The sequence below is a fragment of the Rutilus rutilus genome (assembly GCF_951802725.1).
Source record: "Rutilus rutilus genome assembly, chromosome: 4".
NCBI classification, from domain to species: domain Eukaryota; kingdom Metazoa; phylum Chordata; class Actinopteri; order Cypriniformes; family Leuciscidae; genus Rutilus; species Rutilus rutilus.
The window spans coordinates 18,996,815-19,017,293 of NC_140212.1; the positions used below are offsets into that span (position 1 = coordinate 18,996,815).

Consider the following 20,479-nt stretch of genomic DNA (forward strand, 5'->3'; position numbering starts at 1 on the left):
ATGAATAACTGGTGTCCAGTCCCATGGATTAAACAACAAAGGGGAAAAAGCTTAATTTCCCAAGTATATTTTAATATTTTAAGTCTATATATCTCAAATCTCAAATATCTTTTAGGCCAGTCACCTGAGCTTTAAATGCCAGGTGACTAATTGTTCTGGAAGTCATTAAAATTATATCATGACAGGCTGATGGTGCCACAAGAATGAGTACAGATACTCTTAGAGCATTTTATTGGACAAAAATATGTATGCCCTAAGCACATGAATGTGGTAGTACCAGTGCAAAGCATTATAAGCACCAATCTGCAGGGTTACACAATCCTTAAATCCTTCTAATATGCTGAAACACATGCTTTCACTGTTCAAAATGGTTGTGCTGATAGGAAAACGCATGTCCTTTTCCAGGATTCACTGATAAACAGGTAAGTTTAAAGAACAGCATTTACCTCGACCTTTTACAAATGTAAAAAGTATAGCCTACGGAGCTCTCTAATCGATCTAATCTCTTCAAGTCTATCAGATTTGTTTTTGTTCTCATTCTTTCCGGTTGGCGTCCGCTCATTGTCTCTAACCTACTCCCCTCTTGATTCCGCTTCTTTCTGCCCTTTTATCATTGCCAGTGTGTTTTAGTGCTTGTCTAATCTGTCATTTCTCTGGCTTGACCTTCACCTGTCTGACATATTTTGGGATCTATCCTGATGCTTTTTTTTTTAAGCAAATGTATTTGTCGTTTATTTGCTATATTACAGGCCAAACTGGGGGCCTGGAACTTATTTGTAGCCACTTGAAATGGCTCTTTTTTTCCTTGCTGATCTGAAAAATGATCCGATCCATAACTCAAAAACCATAATGTGATCCGAACCGTGAGTTTTGTGCTCTGGTCGAGGCAAGCACTGCATTAATCACGATCCAAACAAGAATGCTGCACGCATGAGCAGTTGTTTTTGATTTAAATTAGATTGTAGAATTTCAAGATTTAAAGCAAAAACAGAATGGTCTAATTTTATCTTTGTGAAATAATTATGCTACGTTAAACTGCACAAAACAAAAACAGCAGACAGACTGAATGAAAATGCAAATTCACTCTCTGACAGTAGGTGGCGCTTACCGTTTCCTTTGTTACCACTGTTTCTCGATAGAAATTACATCAAAAGTGGAAAAAGTTGGTCAAAAATATACTTTTACTCACAAACTGACCACCAGCCCCAATTTCAAATGCCATTTTTATTTTTTCGCTCAACTGTCATGGAATCGAACGCACGAGATAGTGAGATATCATAGACAATGAAGATATATGATACATCTATGTTGCCTTCAAAAATCTCAATAGACAGAATGTTACATAATCATTGGATTTGGACATTGCCATATGTTGCTGCGGAGTTAGCATTTTTCAGCTTTCGGACACAGCCCTTATAGACAGGAGGTGTGTGTTTTCCAAATCATGTCATAAATCAATTGAAGTCCAGCTGTGGTATTTGGACAGATTACTCTGCTGGCATACTGGTTTTCAGATAGTAGGGAAGTATTCGAATTCGGATGCAGTGCATGTCAGAGTATGGTGCACCGTAGCTAAATTTTAAGTATCTTAGCACAAAGGGTCTGCATATTTTACATTTTTAATTATTATTAATATTTTTTTATATATAGCCCTGTTATAACAAATATGTTTTTTTTTTTTTTTTTTTTTTTTTTTGCTGTCATTATGGAGTAGATTTGTTTGGAGAAAAAAAAAGTTTTTAAAGCATTTTAGCATGAAAAAAAAAATATATATATATATTTTAAACAAATCTATAGCATACTCCATAATGACAGCAAAAAAACAAAACAAAAAAACAACAACAAAAAAAACTGCTTTGTAAACAAATCATATAGTGCTTTTAGATAATATTGACCCCTTCATTTTTTGTTGCATCTATGATAGATGGAGCCTAAAAGCACTATAGAGTAAACTATACAGGCATAGTATGTAGGCTAAATAACCGCTGCAATAACTTTCGGATGGATTGGTTCTCTTTCTCTCATGTACTTGCATAATGAATTGTGATTGGTCCATTCTTTATAATTGTTATTTCGCAATCTAGCCTTAAATTTAACACATAGGGAAAAGACGTGCACTGAGCGTCGTGACAGCGGCATGATCGTGACAGCATTGTGCAGGCGTTCGTTTACAGTAGGCTACAGACACAACAAGAGTAAAACATTTCGGCTACTTGCCCTTAACTGTGTTGCCTACTCTCCATGTCCATTTAAAGCGTAAGCTAAGTGCCTTGTAAGCCCTGCTATATCCTAAACCGCGTAGTTCGCACGGGCGCGCCCACGAAGTGAAAGTGAAAGATGGTGTGGACACAAAGTGACGTTTCCTATCAAACCCACTCAAATGTCGCACCTCTCTGCCTGGCGGTGCGATTTCATACACATTTGTGAGGATTTACCCGTCTGCGTTCCTTCTGAATTCACCGGGACAAGTGGACATGCATATGCTGGTTATATTGATTTTAATGACGGCCGCTCATCAGCATAATACAATTGCCAGAGCAAGCGGTAAGTTGAGGAACATCACGGGAATAATACATTTATATGTTTGGCAAACCTAAACAGTGTTATTGCATAGGTTATAGCGCATATGTTGAGGTTTAGCGTTACTTTGTAACCGTGGACTCTACAACCTACTAAATTGAATTGCTTGGCTAAAAAAAACGTTTTTCATTAATTGCTCGTGCATCACATGGCCTTCAAGTAAAACAAAAAACAAAAAAACCGAAACCACGTCTTGGAAAAAGAAACTAGAAGAAACTTTAACTGAAATATGAAGATTCGAAAACTCAGTCTCGTGACAGTCTCCCAGATAGCCTTATTGATATCCTATAATAATTAGCCTATATAATTTGCAGCTTGCTTGTTTGTTTATTTATTCTTAAATATTGTCCTTTTTCCATACTGGGAAGAACTGGAAGGGAAAATGCCTGATTAAAAGACTGCTGAATTTGATCCGAAATGGTTTTCAGTAGGCTGTGACCATTCGTGCTGATTGGTCTTAACTCATAATAGTAAAAAAAAAAAAAAAAAAAAAAATTAATTGATTGATTGATTGATATAAAACGTGGTACAGTTTTGTATAAAGTTATACATTTAAGTTATACAATTTGTATGTATTGGGATCTTGAGCTAATTCTTCAGAAATTGGGAGTTTATATTGTTACATTACAATATGTATTAGATTTATGTGTCATTATTTACTTTTCCTTATGTTCTTTTAAACCTGTATGCAAGTATTGTTTATGTTGAACACAAAATTCAGTCCTTTTTGGGAACACTTTACAATAAGGTTTCATTCGTTAACTATTTTAGTTAACATGAACTAAGAATTAACAAAACCTTTACAGCACTGATTATATTGATATTAATGTTAATATCAACATTTACAGATGCATTATTAAAATCAAATGTTGTATTTGTTAATATTAGTTAATGCACTGTGAACTAACAAACAATGAACAGCTGGGTTTTTATTAACATTAACAAAGATGAATAAATACTGTAACAAATGTATTGTTAGTTTATGTTAGTTAATACATTAACTAATGTTAACAAATCAAACCTTATTGGAAAGTGTTACCTCCTTTTTAATACAACAGTAGTTCATAACATGTCTGTCAAGCTTCAAAAAAGCATATATGAAGTACACACACTCACTGGCCACTTAGGTACACCTATTCACCTGTGCTACAGCAGCAGCAGACACACAGAGAGCCACTCCTGTCAGCTAAGAACAGGAAAATGAGCTTACTATTCATACGGGCTCGCCAAAATTGGACAATAGAAGATAGGAAAAACATTGGTGTCGATTTCAGCTGCAACATTCTTTTTTTTTTTTTTTTATTAGTTTATTTGTCAGGGACAATGTACAAAATACATTAATCTTTCGAAAAGATGTTTTGTACCAGAATTAGCAAAAGCTATTTTCCATCTGTAGTCCCCGGACAGGTGCACAATATTAAAACATTAAATAAATAAAAAAAAAACTAATCAAAAAACCATAACATCCTAAAATATATACAACATAGTCAAAAACATTTACTTCAATATTACATTTGTAGACTTTAAATGAGCTGATGCTGACACAGCTGGTTATCGATGATGTAATTTTTTAAGTTTCGAGAGAAATTATTCAGATCCACAGATAATTTCAAACTATCTGGGAGTTGATTCCCATGATTTTATATGAGAAGGCTGTCTGTGCAAAGGCGGAGGATCTTTTCGGGATAGCACAATTTCTGTGAGCAGTGGAGCGGGATGTTCGGTTCGTTTGTTCAGAATAAAGTTTTATGATTTTTTTCATTGAGGGTGGAGCAATATTATTAACAATTTTGAAAATAGGTCTTAAATTTGTATATCGAATTAGAGAATCAAAACTTAATATTTTATATTTACTGAGGATATTACAGTGATGATAGCAAGGGGCTTTTCTGTCAAGCACCTTTAAGGCCTGATTATAGACCGATCTGAGCGGTTTGAGTGTGGTCTCGTTGGCCTGAGACCAACAGGACAAACAGTAGGTGATGTGTGGAGAGATCATAGCATTAAAATACATGAAAGATGCTTCAGTTGTCAAACTATTCCTAATGTGTCTAAAGATGGAGATATTATATTTAATAGAGTTGTACATTCTTTTAATATGTTTTTTAAAACTCAGGGTCGGAATTTGGCATAAACAACATGAAAGCATGGATCCATACCGCTTTGTATCAATGGTTCAGGCTGGTGGTGCTGTTGTAATAGTGTGAGGGATATTTTTTGGCCCACTTTGAGCCCCTTAGTGCCAATTGAGCATTGTTTAAACGCCACAGCCAACCTGAATATTATTGCTGACCATGTCCATCTCTTTATAACCACAGTGTACTCATCTTCTGATGGGTACTTCCAGCAGGATAATGCATGTCACGAAGCTCAAATCATCTCAAACTGGTTTCTTGAACATGATAGTGAGTTCACTTAACTCAAACAGCCTTTGGGAACTTTGGGATGTGGTGGAACGGGAGATTCACATCATGCATGTGCAGCTGACAAATCTGTTCCAGCTGCCTGATACTATATTGCAATATAGACCAACATTTTTTTGAGAAATGTTTCCAGCACAATGTTGAATCTATGCCATGAAGAATTAAGGCAGTTCTAAAAGCAAAAGGGGTCCAACTTGATACTAGCGAGTGTACCTAAAGATGCCAGTGAGTGCATGACTTGTTTTCTGAAGCTATAATGTCTTTGTGTGACAAACAGAACTAAATTTAAGTCGTTGTTCACAAATCTTTTTGACTAAACTAGTGGTATACTGAGGTTAATCATGTATAAGAAAATCTTGATTAAGGGGAGAATAGTGATGACGGTGTCCGTTATAAGCCCACATCTTTAATATTTCCGCCCACTGAACCCTAAATAACAAAACTCATTTATAATTTGCTAGATTTCCGTGGAATTATTAACACAGCAGCAGAGAATAGCACAGTTGTCATTTGTTCTATTCATGTTCAGGAGCCCTTTTTGGACTTGATATTACAAGAAATGTGCTCAAAGGATGTGGTGTGTGTGTGTGTGTGGCGAGTTTTTGATCTGTCACAGGAAGTGACAATTTGTCATCACAAATGACATCTTCAGTTCATTTTTAAAACAGTGTTAATTTTTTTTTTTTTTTTTGTGCAATAGTGATAACTACTTTTTTGTGGAATAATTTTTTGTGTTTTTGGTCCTTTTGTAACTTTTCAGATATAGTTAACTGTGTAGTTAGGCTTAGGGTTAGGCTTTCGCACCGGGTTGTTCTAGGAACTTATTTCTAGGAACTAGGTTGCGTTTGCACCGCCAGTAGGAACTCTGAAGTGACGTAAGCCACGCTTGTTGTTGTGACTTTTATTTTGACGGCGCTGAGAACGCTAGAGCCTGAGCACACAGCGCTCCTGTTCTCCATTTGTTTATGGTCTGTTTAATAGTCCTTTCTAATACATTATTGGATAGAACTGTTATACAAAGAAAGTAGACAGTATATGAAAAAGTATTAGCGTATGGTGTGTGGTTGATGCCCATTGTTGCTAGCTGAGCAGAAATACAAAATCATGTTTGGCTTGGTCGACTCAAAGTTGCGTTGGATTTTCTCCTTAGCGTAAAGGTTGAGAAGTCCATCTATCACTGTTTTCCATGTAGTCAGGGGGCCAATTCTGAAAAGGGCTTCCGTTAAGACTTTTGCGGACATGTTTTGGTACAAGCTGTCACCCTATTTTTTTAGTTAGAAGACACCCATAGGTAAGATATTAGGGTGGTTGTCAAGCTGATTTTTTTTTTTGTGACTTGTACAAGCAATTTCAGGCCAATTTTTTGGTTTCCTGCTCAACACGACATGCCAACAGTAAATGTTGAATATCTCCACAACCACAAGGACCATATTCATAAAAATGGTATTAAATGAAAGCCAACACTCATGGGATGTCTGCTGAAGTGTCAGAATGAACATCTATAGTACAGTGTAAGAGACAACAGAACTAGAACATGAAAAAAACAATCTCCGCCTAAAGAGAACCAGTTTTCAAAGTGAATATCAGCTTGGAAACATAACCTAGTATCCCAAAACCTCTATCAATCAGTACCCATATCTATGGGAATGAGTCAAGCCAAGTTTAAAGCTTGTAGGAAGAGACAGTGCAATGCTGCACAAGTTATAATACTTTAATATCAAGGCGGAAATTTAGAACTGTAGATGATGGTCTATGATGCTATTTGACTTAATTAGTGTACCAGGTTGTAACACAAATTATATTTAATTCACATATCACTATAGTTATTAATTCCATCCTAACAAAACTGCTCTCTTACTTCTTTAGGGTTAGGGGTTAGTAACTAGTTAGTAGTAATAACTATGTAATAGTCGTATGGCAAAGGTATGTTTTTCCCCATCAAAGCAGTGGCTCTCAGGTTGGCAGAGGTTGGCTCTCAGGTTGTCAGTCTCATCCCTTTGAGACTGAATGGATTGAATAAGCAAGGTCAAGCTAAGCGCAATGCAAATAATGGTGTGTGTCTATTATATTGCAAAAATATTGCACAATATTATACTACAATAATCTCTAGAAAGAGCACAAAGACACCACTTCCTGAAAAATCACTTCAATCAAAGGGCTTTATCTTGGCTGTATTTTCCATATTTGTCTTGACAAATGAAACATTTTTCCCAATCAATATCTCTTCCTATTTTTTTTTCTTTGGACGCTAGGCTAACAGCTCCCTCTGGATCCATGTTATCTCATCTGAAGGCAAAGAAATTTTTCACTACACTAGTCTGATTGGTTTCTGAGTGGATCACTACAATGTCCTCTGACATAAGCTGAGGGCTTTGCTATCTAACAAACTTATTAACACTTTTAGCTATAGAAGACTGTAAAATAGGCTGCTGTGCAGCAAATAAATTAAAAACATAATATTTCCATTACACATCTGCACAAAACTTAATTTACCTATTAGTAAGTAAGCTAGTAATTATGAAAGTAAATTAGCCTAGCTATACACTCACCTAAAGGATTATTAGGAACACCTGTTCAATTTCTCATTAATGCAATTATCTAATCAACCAATCACATGGCAGTTGCTTCAATGCATTTAGGGGTGTGGTCCTGGTCAAGACAATCTCCTGAACTCCAAACTGAATGTCAGAATGGGAAAGAAAGGTGATTTAAGCTATTTTGAGTGTGGCATGGTTGTTGGTGCCAGACGGGCCGGTCTGGGTATTTCACAATCTGCTCAGTTACTGGGATTTTCACGCACAACCATTTCTAGGGTTTACAAAGAATGGTGTGAAAAGGGAAAAACATCCAGTATGCGGCAGTCCTGTGGGCGAAAATGCCTTGTTGATGCTAGAGGTCAGAGGAGAATGGGCCGACTGATTCAAGCTGATAGAAGAGCAACTTTGACTGAAATAACCACTCGTTACAACCGAGGTATGCAGCAAAGCATTTGTGAAGCCACAACACGCACAACCTTGAGGCGGATGGGCTACAACAGCAGAAGACCCCACCGGGTACCACTCATCTCCACTACAAATAGGAAAAAGAGGCTACAATTTGCACGAGCTCACCAAAATTGGACAGTTGAAGACTGGAAAAATGTTGCCTGGTCTGATGAGTCTCGATTTCTGTTGAGACATTCAGATGGTAGAGTCAGAATTTGGCGTAAACAGAATGAGAACATGGATCCATCATGCCTTGTTACCACTGTGCAGGCTGGTGGTGGTGGTGTAATGGTGTGGGGGATGTTTTCTTGGCACACTTTAGGCCCCTTAGTGCCAACTGGGCATCGTTTAAATGCCACGGCCTACCTGAGCATTGTTTCTGACCATGTCCATCCCTTTATGACCACCATGTACCCATCCTCTGATGGCTACTTCCAGCAGGATAATGCACCATGTCACAAAGCTCGAATCATTTCAAATTGGTTTCTTGAACATGACAATGAGTTCACTGTACTAAAATGGCCCCCACAGTCACCAGATCTCAACCCAATAGAGCATCTTTGGGATGTGGTGGAACGGGAGCTTCGTGCCCTGGATGTGCATCCCACAAATCTCCATCAACTGCAATATGCTATCCTATCAATATGGGCCAACATTTCTAAAGAATGATTTCAGCACCTTGTTGAATCAATGCCACGTAGAATTAAGGCAGTTCTGAAGGCGAAAGGGGGTCAAACACAGATTAGTATGGTGTTCCTAATAATCCTTTAGGTGAGTGTATGTCTGGTAAGTATATAGCTAGTTGGAAAACAGTTTAGCTTACCTGTTTCTGGCAACATTTGATGGTAGAATGGTAGAATCTTGAGGTAAATGTTTGTGTAGACAAATAGATCAAGTTAATCTGTTGTGTGATTGTGTGATTCACTCCTTTATAAAGTTTTGTTCACACTGTACTGTTGACACCTGCTGTGATCATCTTCTCTGGATCTGCTGCCTCAATCTGCTGCCAAATCACAGCTGTGCTGACACAACAGTGACCCTTGTGGTGTGATACTCTTGTGGTATTTATTGATTATTATTTTTTAATGATCATGCTTGCACATAAGTTGGATTATATTGCACATTTGCCCAAAATTACAATAGGCAACATGGAAGAAAATGGAAGCACTTTGGGAAAAAAATCCGCTTTTACCACTTTTAAGAATATAGTATTAAAATGGACAAAAAAACATTTTCTAAGCTGACAACCTGGCTAGAACACATGTTGAGGGGTTAAATATTAATACTGGATAGGTTGTATACTTGTACCAAAAAGTGTCCAACCAAGTTTTAATATCAGTTTTGGCCCCCTGACTTAATGTTCGTAGAGTTAGTTTCTGGAGTAAATATATAGGCTATAATCTGTGTGTGTAAACAGCTTTTTTTTTTAATGGCAGGTACTGGTGTTTTGCGCGCGTTCGGCCAATCGGCGTACACGACACGTCACTGGTAGTTCCTGTAGTGCTGGTTTAGACCCTACTCTGAAGCAGGAGCTAAATTAGTTCTTCCAAAAGGAGTTCATAGAACTAAAATCGTTCCTAGTTCCTACAGTGTGAACACGGCAAAATCCGGGTACTTCTGCAAATAGTTTAGGAACCATGAAAATGTTCCTCCGGATGCGAAAGCCCTTATCATTCTTGTGTTCCATTGAGAAAAAAAAACTACTTGCGAGGGTGAAAAAGTAAATTCATAAAGTCAATCTTTATACACTCTAGACCAGGGTGCCTCAAACTCGGTCCTGGAGGGCCACTGTCCTGCACAGTTTAGCTCCAACCCTGATCATCAAACACACCTGAGCAAGCTAATCAATGTCTTCAGGATCACTAGAAACTCACAGCTAGGTGTGTTTGATCAGGGTTGGAGCTAAACTGTGCAGGACAGTGGCCCTCCAGGACCGAGTTTGAGAAACCCTGCTCTAGACGTACCATCATGTATTTGTATCATACCCTTGATGTAAAACATCGTATACACTCTTGCTAGTATAGTATTTTGCCTTTAACTGCCTTAGTGGCATAGATTCAACAAGTTGCTGGAAACATTCCTCAAAGATTTTGTTTCATATTGATATGATAGCATTAGACAGTTCCTGCAGATTTGTCAGCTGCACATCCGTGATGTTTATCGCCAGCTCCACATGATCCCAAAGGTCCTCTATTGGATTGCAATCTGGTGTCTGTGGAGGCCATTTGAGTTTAGTGAACTTGTGTGTGTGACCAGAGCGATCACAAGGAGAATCGCACCAAGGTATAAACGTTGGAGCGGCGTTAGCATACAAAAAGATGTTTATTACAAGCAAAACTTTTCCATAAATAGCTAAAATGAGCGCTCCCCTCCAGTTCGCACTTTCTTTGAGGCCATGCCCACTCAGCTAAAACAGGAAATGTAAAATAGCAAACCCCATGTAAATATTATAAAATGCATACGAACAGTAAGAACACAGTAAAAACAGTGATGGAAGACAACTTTCCATCACAGAACTTATTGTCATGTTCAAGAAACCAGTTTGAGATGATTTGAGCTTTGTGACATGCATTATCCTGCTGGAAGTAGCCATCAGAAGATGAGTACACTGTGGTTATAAAGAGATGGACATGGTCAGCAATAATACTCAGGTTGGCTGTGGCGTTTAAACAATGCTCAATTGGTACTAAGGGGCCCAAAGTGTGCCAAAAAAATATCCCTCACACCATTACAGCAGCACCAACAGCCTGAACCGTCAATACAAGGCAGGATGGATCCATGCGTTCATGCTGTTACGCCAAATCCTGAAAAATCCCAGGAGATCAGCAGTTTCTGAAATACTCAGACCAGCCTGTCTGGCACCAACAACCATTCCACGTTCAAATTCACTTCAAGGATTAGGTCACTTCAGAATGAAAATTTCCTGATAATTTACATTCCAGGATTTTTCACCATATAGCGGACTTCAATGGGGTCCAACGAGTTGAAGGTCCAAATTGCAGTTTCAATACAGCTTCAAAGGGCTTTACACAATCCTAGCCCAGGAATAAGGGTCTTATCTAGCGAAACAATCAGAAAAAACATTGATATACATTTTAGATAAGACCCTTACTCCATGGCTAGGATTGTGTAAAGCCCTTTGAAGCTGTATTGAAACTGCAATTTTGACCTTCAACTCGTTGGGCCCCATTGAAGTCCGCTATATGGTGAAAAATCCTGGAATGTTTTCCTCAAAAACCTTAATTTCTTTCCGACTGAAGAAAGAAAGATGACGTGGGGGTGAGTAAATTATCAGGAAATTTTTATTCTGAAGTGAATTACTCCTTTAAATCACTTTTCTTCCTATTCTGATTCTCAGTTTGTGGTGTTGCATAGTGGTTTAAGATTGGTCAGAGAGGTTGCGAAAGCACTATTGCACAAATGCTCCCACCCCCTACAGTACTGTATCCTTTTGAATACTGGTTATGGTTTCCAAATTTAGGCTTGTTTCCAATTCAGTGAGATTACTCTACGCTGTCACTAAACGCTAGTGAGATAAGCACTGTTTTGAAGTGATTGTGTTTCAGGGCTGTTTTTAATTATATTTAGGTGGATGATAAATGATTCGTTTTTCACTATTTCCTCATTCCATTAGAGGAGTAACATACCCCTCCAAACTGTAACTTTATTCTCTCCTTTTTGAACAGCTATGTGCACTGTCTTGTCTAAAAATGTACTGGAGAGATTTTGCACAGCAACATGTGCTCAAGGGCTTTTGTATCACAATTATTTTGACCTTCCTCTGAACCATATGTTGTTTTCAGACTTTATGTTGGTTTCAAATGATTTTAAACAGACTTTTTTATAAAATTTTCTAGACTTTTTTATTTTTTTATTTAATAATAATAAATATGTCATGCAGTGTAACCATCAAGTAAAACGTAATAACATATTTTCCATGTGACCAGGAAGAGCTAAGATCACAACTGGACCCCTTATTTTTCTTTTCTCAAATGTACTCAGGTTTGTTTCTCTGGTGTGCTCCAGTTCGGAAAACCAAATCATGAACCAAAGCAAACTCTGAAAACACACAGAGGTTACAGTTCAACCTTACAATATTGGGATGATTTTTTGCTACATGGCTTTCAGTCTTTGATGTAAATGTCTTCTCCACATGTTAAATGAGAGAGCACCAAAACGAACCTAAAGACTGTGATAATGCTGCCTGCTCCAGTGAATTACATTTAAACAGGGTCACCAAACAATCTGTGAAGAAATGTGTACACAGTACCACTCTGACTTTCGGTATTCACTTACCTGATGCCAGAAAGCTGTGTGACATTTATGCATTTGGCAGACGCTTTTATCCAAAGCGACTTACATTGCATTTCAAGGTACACATTTACATTCTTGTCTATTCTTGCTTTCCCTGGGAATCGAACCCATGGCCTTGGTGTTACAAGCGCCAACGCTCTACTGTTTGAGCTACAGGAAAGATATGTGTATTCCATGTGTACAGAAAGCTGTGATGTATTGATGTATTCCTGTATACAGTTTCCACTGGGTCAAAATCCAGTTTCGGTCTGTCTTAAAAATTTTCCATTTACCATTTTTTCATTTTTGTAGCACTAATATGTGAAGGATTATCAAAACTGTAGATATTGTATACTTTTTCCCTCTATTCCAAGCTCCAAACTCTTCCTTAAAAGAAAAACTGAAAGGGGAAAAAGAGAGAAACTATGCCATAAAGTCACTGGTATTTTCCGTTAACAGATGGATTGTGCATGTTGATTTGTGCACATTTCAGAGAATCAATTATTTATAATATCAATGCAATAATGATTAATTGGTTTTTATCTGAGTTTCTTTGATTGTATGTGTGATATTATTGTGACATTATTCTTACTTTGTCTCAGATTTCTGTGAACCCTGGAATGTCCCCAGCCACGCAGTTCCTTTTAATGAGAAACAACCTGTTAATATGAAAATTCGCATTCAGTGTGCAGAGGGCTACGTGAGGAAAGCAGGAACATCCAACCTCATCAGCTGCACAAAAATGGAAAATGGCACCACGTACTGGAAAACCGACCTTCGCCTTGTGTGCATACGTAAGATTCTTGCTTATTGCAGAGATGTCCAGGGCTCATGACATGTCCGCTCCCTTTTTTTTACTTTAGCTAAATCATGACCACTTCATAAATAAAATGAGGGAGCAAATGATTAAATAGTGGGGCAGAATTCTTAATTTGTGGCCACGACTTCTATTATTACTTCTATTTTTTTACTTTGAATGTCACGTGCGAGGCTCTAGATACTAGATGGATTCCTTCTAACATTTTTTGTCTTAGTTGTTTTGGCAAATTAATAATTAAAGCCACTGAATTATCAAAATACTAATCAGAGTCTGTGCCCATCATCCACTACACAATTTTCTGCAAAATCTGTCAAATCTGACTGCCCTAATCTACAGACTGGCAAACTGGGTCAGAGATCGCAGATTCTACCCACCCTAAAAAGCCTCCGCACCCATCAAAAAATCTCTATGAACGGAGCATATTAAAACGTGATATTAACTCAATATCAATATCAATAAATCAAATCACCAACTTAGTGAGCAAATCTGCTCGCCTTTCATTGTCAATTGCGCTCGTTCCTGTTGCGTGTCCTCAATGAGCATCAAGTCTGAGCAGAAGGGGGCAGGGGAAACAAGTTTCTCCATTATTTTGAATTTGGACTGCAGTACCCATTTCAACCGCTAGCTGTCAATCTCACATACTGTGACTTTAAAATGGTTTACTTTAGACATCAAATGTACAGAAAATTACACATATACAGCAAAATAATATAAATATAATTTCACTTACCTAGCCTATCATTTGAAGCAAAAATTCATCCTTCTGTCCCTTTAAATGTCCGTAAAAAGCTGATTGCTGTAGCCTATATCCAACTTAGGCATGGAGTCTTCTTTCTTTCTTTCTTTTGTTAAATATGTAGCTGCTGTTCGAATGGTAGCTTGGCAAATTTGTTGGTGATCAAATATTCAATATCTCCACTCTCCTTAATTAAGGTATTTGGTACATTATCAGTGGTAACAGTTCAAACTAACATCACATAATTTATATCTCTACAATGATTTGTTACTAGCCTCCTCTACAATGTATTTTTCTCAACACTCTTAACCGCTGAAAGTAAAATACTCGAGTCGAAAGCAATACACTACGAAAGCAATCCGGTCTAATGCTTTTTTGTCTACCTCTGGAATTTATCGAAAGTGGACTGCCTCAAAACATTTGAGACGCCATTTACACCTGTATTTAGCGTCGTCCACTTGTGATCCGGTCAACCAAAATGCATCTTAATGCCAGGTGTAAACAGGGCCTAGAGCACTTTTGCTAAAACTTAAGGGTTAGTTCACCCAAAAATGAAAAAAAAAAAGTCATTAATTCTTCACCCTAATGTCAGATGATTAATGTGGTGATTTTATTATTCCTTCTTTGCAGCTGATCCCAAAAAGCCACCTGTGACAAGTAAGTACAATCATAAGTACCAATTCCTCCCTGTCTCTCTGTGTCTGTTGTTGAAGTGAAAAGTGAGTTTTGTAATTTATGCTACGTGGTTTTAACATTAACATTGGTCACACTGAGCCAGTCACTGTACGTAAATACGTAAACAAGCAATCTTTGAGTCAAAAGTTTCTGGCTATAGATTTGTTCGAACACATTCAACCAAATGTTTAATTCCACATGAGTGTTTACACTACGAAAGCAATCCGGTCTAATGCTTTTTTGTCTACCTCTGGAATTTATCGAAAGTGGACTGCCTCAAAACATTTGAGACGCCATTTACACCTGTATTTAGCGTCGTCCACTTGTGATCCGGTCGACCAAAATGCATCTTAATACCAGGTGTAAACAGGGCCTAGAGCACTTTTGCTAAACCTTAAGGGTTAGTTCACCCAAAAAAAATCATAAAAACAAATCATTAATTCTTCACCCTAATGTCATTCCAAAACCATAAGACTTTTGTTCATCTTTGAAACACAAATGAAGATCTTTTTAATGCATTCTGGAAGATTTCTATCCCTCCATTGACAGTCCCTGCAACTACCTCTTTGTCACTTCAAAAAGTTCAGAATACAATCATAAAACTAATCCATATGAATTGAGCAGTTTTGTCCACATTTTCTGAAGAGACTGGATTGCTATATATGATGAACAGATTGAATTTAGACTTTTATTCACATATAAACATTGCAACATCATTGTTCATCATATAAAGCGATCGTGTCTCTTCGCGATGGACTAAACCGCTCAATTCATATGGATTAGTTTTACAATCTCTTGATGAACTTTTTGAAGAATCAAATTGGTAGTTGCATAGACTGTAAATGAAGAGACAGAAATCCCTCAGGTTTCATTAAAAGATCTTTATTTGTGTTTCGAAGATGAAAGAAAGTCTTACGGGTTTGGAACGACATGTGAGGGCGAGTGATTAATGACAGAATTTTTATTTTTTGGGTGAACTAACCCTTTAAGGCTAATTCACACTGCATCGACCAATGCCGACAGTCACCAGATTACATGTCACCGTTGTCATTGGTTGCCGTCTGCAGACTGAATTGGCATTTAAAAACCACTCAAAACAAATAACGACAATAACGACAGGCTAAAAAATACTCGGAACACCTTAGTGATTTCATAACAATGCCTTGGCAACCACTCACATCACCATTAGGAAACATCACATTTTCTTCTGATGATTCTAAAATGTATAAATTGGTTTAGTTTTACATCCTAACAGAAAGCAGATGATCAATGTGGTGATTTTATTATTCCTTCTTTGCAGCTGATCCCAAAAAGCCACCTTTGACAAGTAAGTACATTCTTAAGAATCAATTCCTCCCTGTCTTTCTGCGTCTGTTGTTGAAGTGAAAGTGAAGTTTGTCATTTATGCTACGTGGTAACTAACATTGGTCACACTGAGCCAGTCACTGTAAATACGTAAACAAGCAATCTTTTGATAGCGCTTACAGTGTGTTTACATTTTTTAGGGGAATTAACCAACAAATAGTTTACTTATAAATGTCTCTGGATATAAAACGTCTTTTAACAACAACAAAAAATTGCACACAATACTTTTAAACCCTATGAAGACTAAAGTGTCCTGTATTATTTATTTGCTTCAGCAGAGGCTACAACATCCACCACAGAAAGACCAGAATTAAAGAATCCCACAGTTCTTGGCACAAGCATGCCAACCACAGGTAAATATGTTATATTATGCTTGTATGTGTTGATATTTTTGGGTAGAACCACATTTATGTTAATGATATGACACACAACAGGGCATATAACTTTGACAACAACAAATGAAGTTGTCACAAACAAAACAAGAAGAACTACACACCAGACAACTTTGAAGAGCACAACAAAAGAGGCAGAGTCTTATACAACAACCAATGAAATTACTTCAACAAATTCAACATCCAGCAGCTTCACAAGCAGAGATTATATGACAACAACATCATCACATACCCCGCCAAGCCCTTTCACTACAACAACAGGTGAAGCCGTTCACTGTGATGGGTTGAAATGCATGGGACTAACATTAATGGAATAGTTCACCTAAACAAAAATAACATCCGGTTATTATTTACTCACCCTCGTGTTGTTCCTAACCAGCATGACTTTCTTTCTTCCATAGAACCCAAAAAGAGAAGTTTAGCAGAATGTTCACACTGCTCTTTTCCACAGTAAATAATAACCAAGATTTCTTTATTAGCTCATGCACATATTCAAACTTCCTACTGCAAGATGTGTCACAACAAGTTGAAAAAAAAAGTCATAGAGGTTTGGAAAAACAAAATTGATGACAGAATTTTCGGTTTTATTAATCTTCATTTCGCTAGAGCTGTGTTTATATAAATGTACTAACGCTTATACAGTAAAATTCACTAAATAGCTGCACCACTTTTGCACATGGTACATCATTGTAATACTTACTATTTACTATTACTATTATTAACTAACCATCCACAATGCAGTTTAGTTGGTGCAGTGCTGAAATTGTCAATATTTAAATGAAGCCATTGACTCTCCTTTTTATGCAAACACGCCTCCTTTAGGCCCGTTACACACTGCGGTTCATTCACTAAAATTGCCCAGCACAATTTGTATTGCACTATTATTGCCTAATGTAAATAAATGAACGTAGCCTAAACTATATGAAAAAGATGTTGAGTGCACTCTCTAGCAATCATGGCAATGGTAATTGTAACCAGCCAAAGGCATTGCCAACCCCTGCATTTGAGATGATATTCTGAACAAGAATATAATTTTTTAGTTAAAAGAGACTAAAATAATTCTGTTTTTTGTGTGTTTCCACCATTACCTGATCTACTTAAGTCCTTTGAATCTGCTTTTCAATATTCTTAACAATGAAAGTATAAATAGTAAATAGATCCTTTTTAGCTCACTGTATGCCAATTTTCTACGTAGTTTAAATCTAAATATGGTTTTCAAAATCAAAATTGTTTTATTTAGTGATTCCTGTGGGGATTGTTTAGTCATTATTTAGTGATTACTGAGATGAAATAGTTTTTGGTATATGAAGACTTTAGTTCAACTTTAACTTTAAGCAGAACAGGATGTAAACCAGACTAGATCTTACTTCCTGTTATGCAGAAAAAAATGTACCTCCATATTGCAAAACCTGCAATGTATATAACTAACCACACACAACTGACACGAAAAGTTAGGCCTTGTGGGGAGGGCTCCGACTTTCTTGTACCTTTTAAGACTTTATGTCCTTCAATTTGAGTCCTTAAAACGGAAATTCCTGGTCAATTTTTTTATTACAAAAATACTGTATTCCCTTATCTAAAACAGTGTGCTAGTTTTCTAAGATGTTGCAACATCGCTTGCACAAAGTGGACTTATTAGGCGATAGCTAGCCATGCTGTAGATGTGTCCAGCGTGTGTGTAGGTAATTCTGATCGACCTGCTCCCTTACTGGCAAACATGGCTGTGGGTTTTTTGGGTTTTTTTTTTAGCACCTTGTTGCATTTGTGGCCTGCTCCTCCTTTGCATTTTTTTTTTTTTTTGCACGGTTGTTGGATAGCCAAACAAACAGGCAGTGTGTCGCTATAACTGGGTCATGTGGTGGTGTCATTTTCACACAGGATTGCCTGATTCGTAGATTGTGAGGTCCATACATTTTTTTCTAGCTATATATCAGCCTATCACAAGTCAAGAATGGTCACTGGGAAATGTCTCACCCCTGGAATGCGATTTCAACTGCAAACCCCCCTGAGAAATTTAAAAGATGTGTGTCCTGGGATTGGCTCCAACATGTAGCAACATGTTGTTGGTCTTTCCCGACCCTATCCCCCCTCTCTCCCCTCTCTCCTATATAATTAAATCTTAACAAAAAAACGCTGCAGATCCCAGTAAGGAATAAGTCACCCAAAATTTGCTCACCCTCATGTTTTTCACAACTCATTTGACTTTTGAGCTAGGGAATGTTATTAAATTACTTTTGAGGGAGAGTTTTTAACAGCAGAACATCCAAGCTGCTTCTAACATAAAGCTATAGTACGACTTCATAAGACTTAGAAGAAGAATCTTATTGACTGATGATGCTATTTTGTGAGCCATGGTCATCTACTGTTATAGTGTTAATTATTCAAAAATGCTGTATAAATTGCTAAATTTCTCCTTCTGTGATAAGTGGATTCTCACATGATGGTGAGTATTTACTCAGGAGTGAACTATACCTTTAAAGGGATCGTATCGTATGCCTACATTTTTTATAATTTAGGCCATCATTTTATTATTATTTTAATGAAGTCCACTTGTATTGTTGTAAAGTATTGTGCCAAAACATTCATATTTCATGACCATTTTTTTGTTTTATTTAATGGCTCTCTTTTTGTTTTGTTTTTGCTGCTGCTGCTCCTTTAAACATTCCTAATCAAATTACCTCTTGAATGTTAACAGGACTAACACTATAAAAAAGTCTTTGACATGGTTGATTAACATTTACCACAACATGTTGGCTTTCAATCCATGAACTAGAGAGTTGTTCACCACTATTGCAATATTTCTGACAGATTTTCTATTATAACAATAATAATGCCAAACTTCTCTCACCCTCATGTTATTGCACTCACTCTGTCAAAACTCAGTCTCATTGTAATTCTGTCCTTCTCCCATTTTTATTAGGAGTCACTGTATGTGTGAACACCTCAACTGTTTCTGAAGGTAATTTCTTTGCTTGTAGTTAAATACCCTCTAACTTTTAGATTAGATTAGATTAGATTAGATTAGATTAGATTAGATAAGATTAGATTAGATACGCTTTAGAATAAAAGTAAAATCATTAAAAATAAAATCACATACATGGAATTAGGTATTATGCAGTGACTACGTGTTAAACAAATACAAACTCTTATATTTGGGATTCAAAGTAGCCTAGATTACAGCTCTGGGGTCTCATTTATAAAACTGTGCGTAGGAACCTTACTAAAAGTGTACGTGCGCCCATAGACAGTATAAGAAGTGGACAGAGCCATCTCATTGGAACTCAATTGAGACAAGTGAAGCCCATTTTTAGCGATTTTTTAGGACTTCCGTTCCTGACGCGCAGACTCAAACAGAGCTTGATGACGTAGATGTGACGTGAGCAACCCGTCTGTCTTCTAGTGGCTGTGGCATGAGAAATCTGAATCATTCCCTTCCGAAACTTGCAGAGACGGAGAGCGTGAGTAGGAGGTGTCCATGAGCTAGGAGCAGGAGAAACTTTTGCTAAGTATTCTGATTAATTATTTTGTAATTTTGCCTCCACGTCCCCCCGATTGCGCGCGAGCTTCTCCTCCTGTCCATACGGTAATTTCTCTACTGTGCGACAGAGAGTCGCGTGGTTATGACGCAGTCGTTAGCCTACTTTTACAAAAACTGCTTCTACGGGGCCATAACATAAGCTACAAGGTAATGGAGCATTTTATACATTTTCGTGTTTCTTTAGAAATAAATAATGGACAAATGGAGTTTTCAAACGCCTCAGATGTAAAGTTATTCACTGTCAAAGTGACGCCAAAATGAATGGGAGTCAATGGAATGCTAACTGCAGGTGAAGTTCTGCTACAAGATGGTGGCACGCGGCCGGCTTCAACTTCCGGTCGACTTCCTTCCCGCTTGGCGTGCGCCCGAAAGCCAAAAATGGCGTACGCAAAAAAATATTCAGACTTATAAAACCATGCGTACGCCAGAACCTGCGCAGAATTCACTTTATAAATCCCAGTCAGCGGAAGATTGTGCGCACATGCGTCTCCACCCGAAATAACCATATATGGAGCTTACAACGCCTAGTTTTACTATGCAGATCCTCATCTACATATCATTTGCATATGATTATTCATCCACGTGATAACTTAAACGTTATCACGTGGATGAATAATCATATGCAAATGATATAAACGGTACAATAAACATTACATTAATACAAATCAAGTAG

At 37.4% G+C, this 20,479-nt stretch overlaps 2 protein-coding genes across 15 annotated transcripts in view; one reads left to right on the plus strand and one right to left on the minus strand.

Moving 5' to 3' along the window:
• rbm17 (RNA binding motif protein 17) overlaps nt 1-2,335 on the minus strand; it is a 20,599-nt gene extending 18,264 nt beyond the window's left edge. The window contains exon 1 of the mRNA XM_084407532.1: nt 2,218-2,335. The gene's annotated coding sequence lies outside the window, so the exon portion shown is untranslated. The remainder of the gene's footprint in view (nt 1-2,217) is intronic.
• Nucleotides 2,083-20,479, plus strand: part of il15ra (interleukin 15 receptor subunit alpha) — a 26,094-nt gene continuing 7,697 nt past the window's right edge. The window contains exons 1-7 of one of the 14 annotated variants that reach the window (XM_084407542.1): nt 2,330-2,544; nt 12,883-13,074; nt 14,467-14,493; nt 15,812-15,838; nt 16,152-16,229; nt 16,311-16,529; nt 19,189-19,227. In XM_084407542.1, the coding sequence (XP_084263668.1) occupies nt 2,475-2,544; nt 12,883-13,074; nt 14,467-14,493; nt 15,812-15,838; nt 16,152-16,229; nt 16,311-16,529; nt 19,189-19,227 (652 nt within the window). In that variant the 5' untranslated portion in view covers nt 2,330-2,474. Of the gene's footprint in view, nt 2,545-12,882; nt 13,075-14,466; nt 14,494-15,811; nt 15,839-16,151; nt 16,230-16,310; nt 16,530-19,188; nt 19,228-20,479 lie in introns of all 14 variants that reach the window. The other 13 variants (XM_084407535.1, XM_084407545.1, XM_084407544.1 and 10 more) reach the window with 13 other exon arrangements.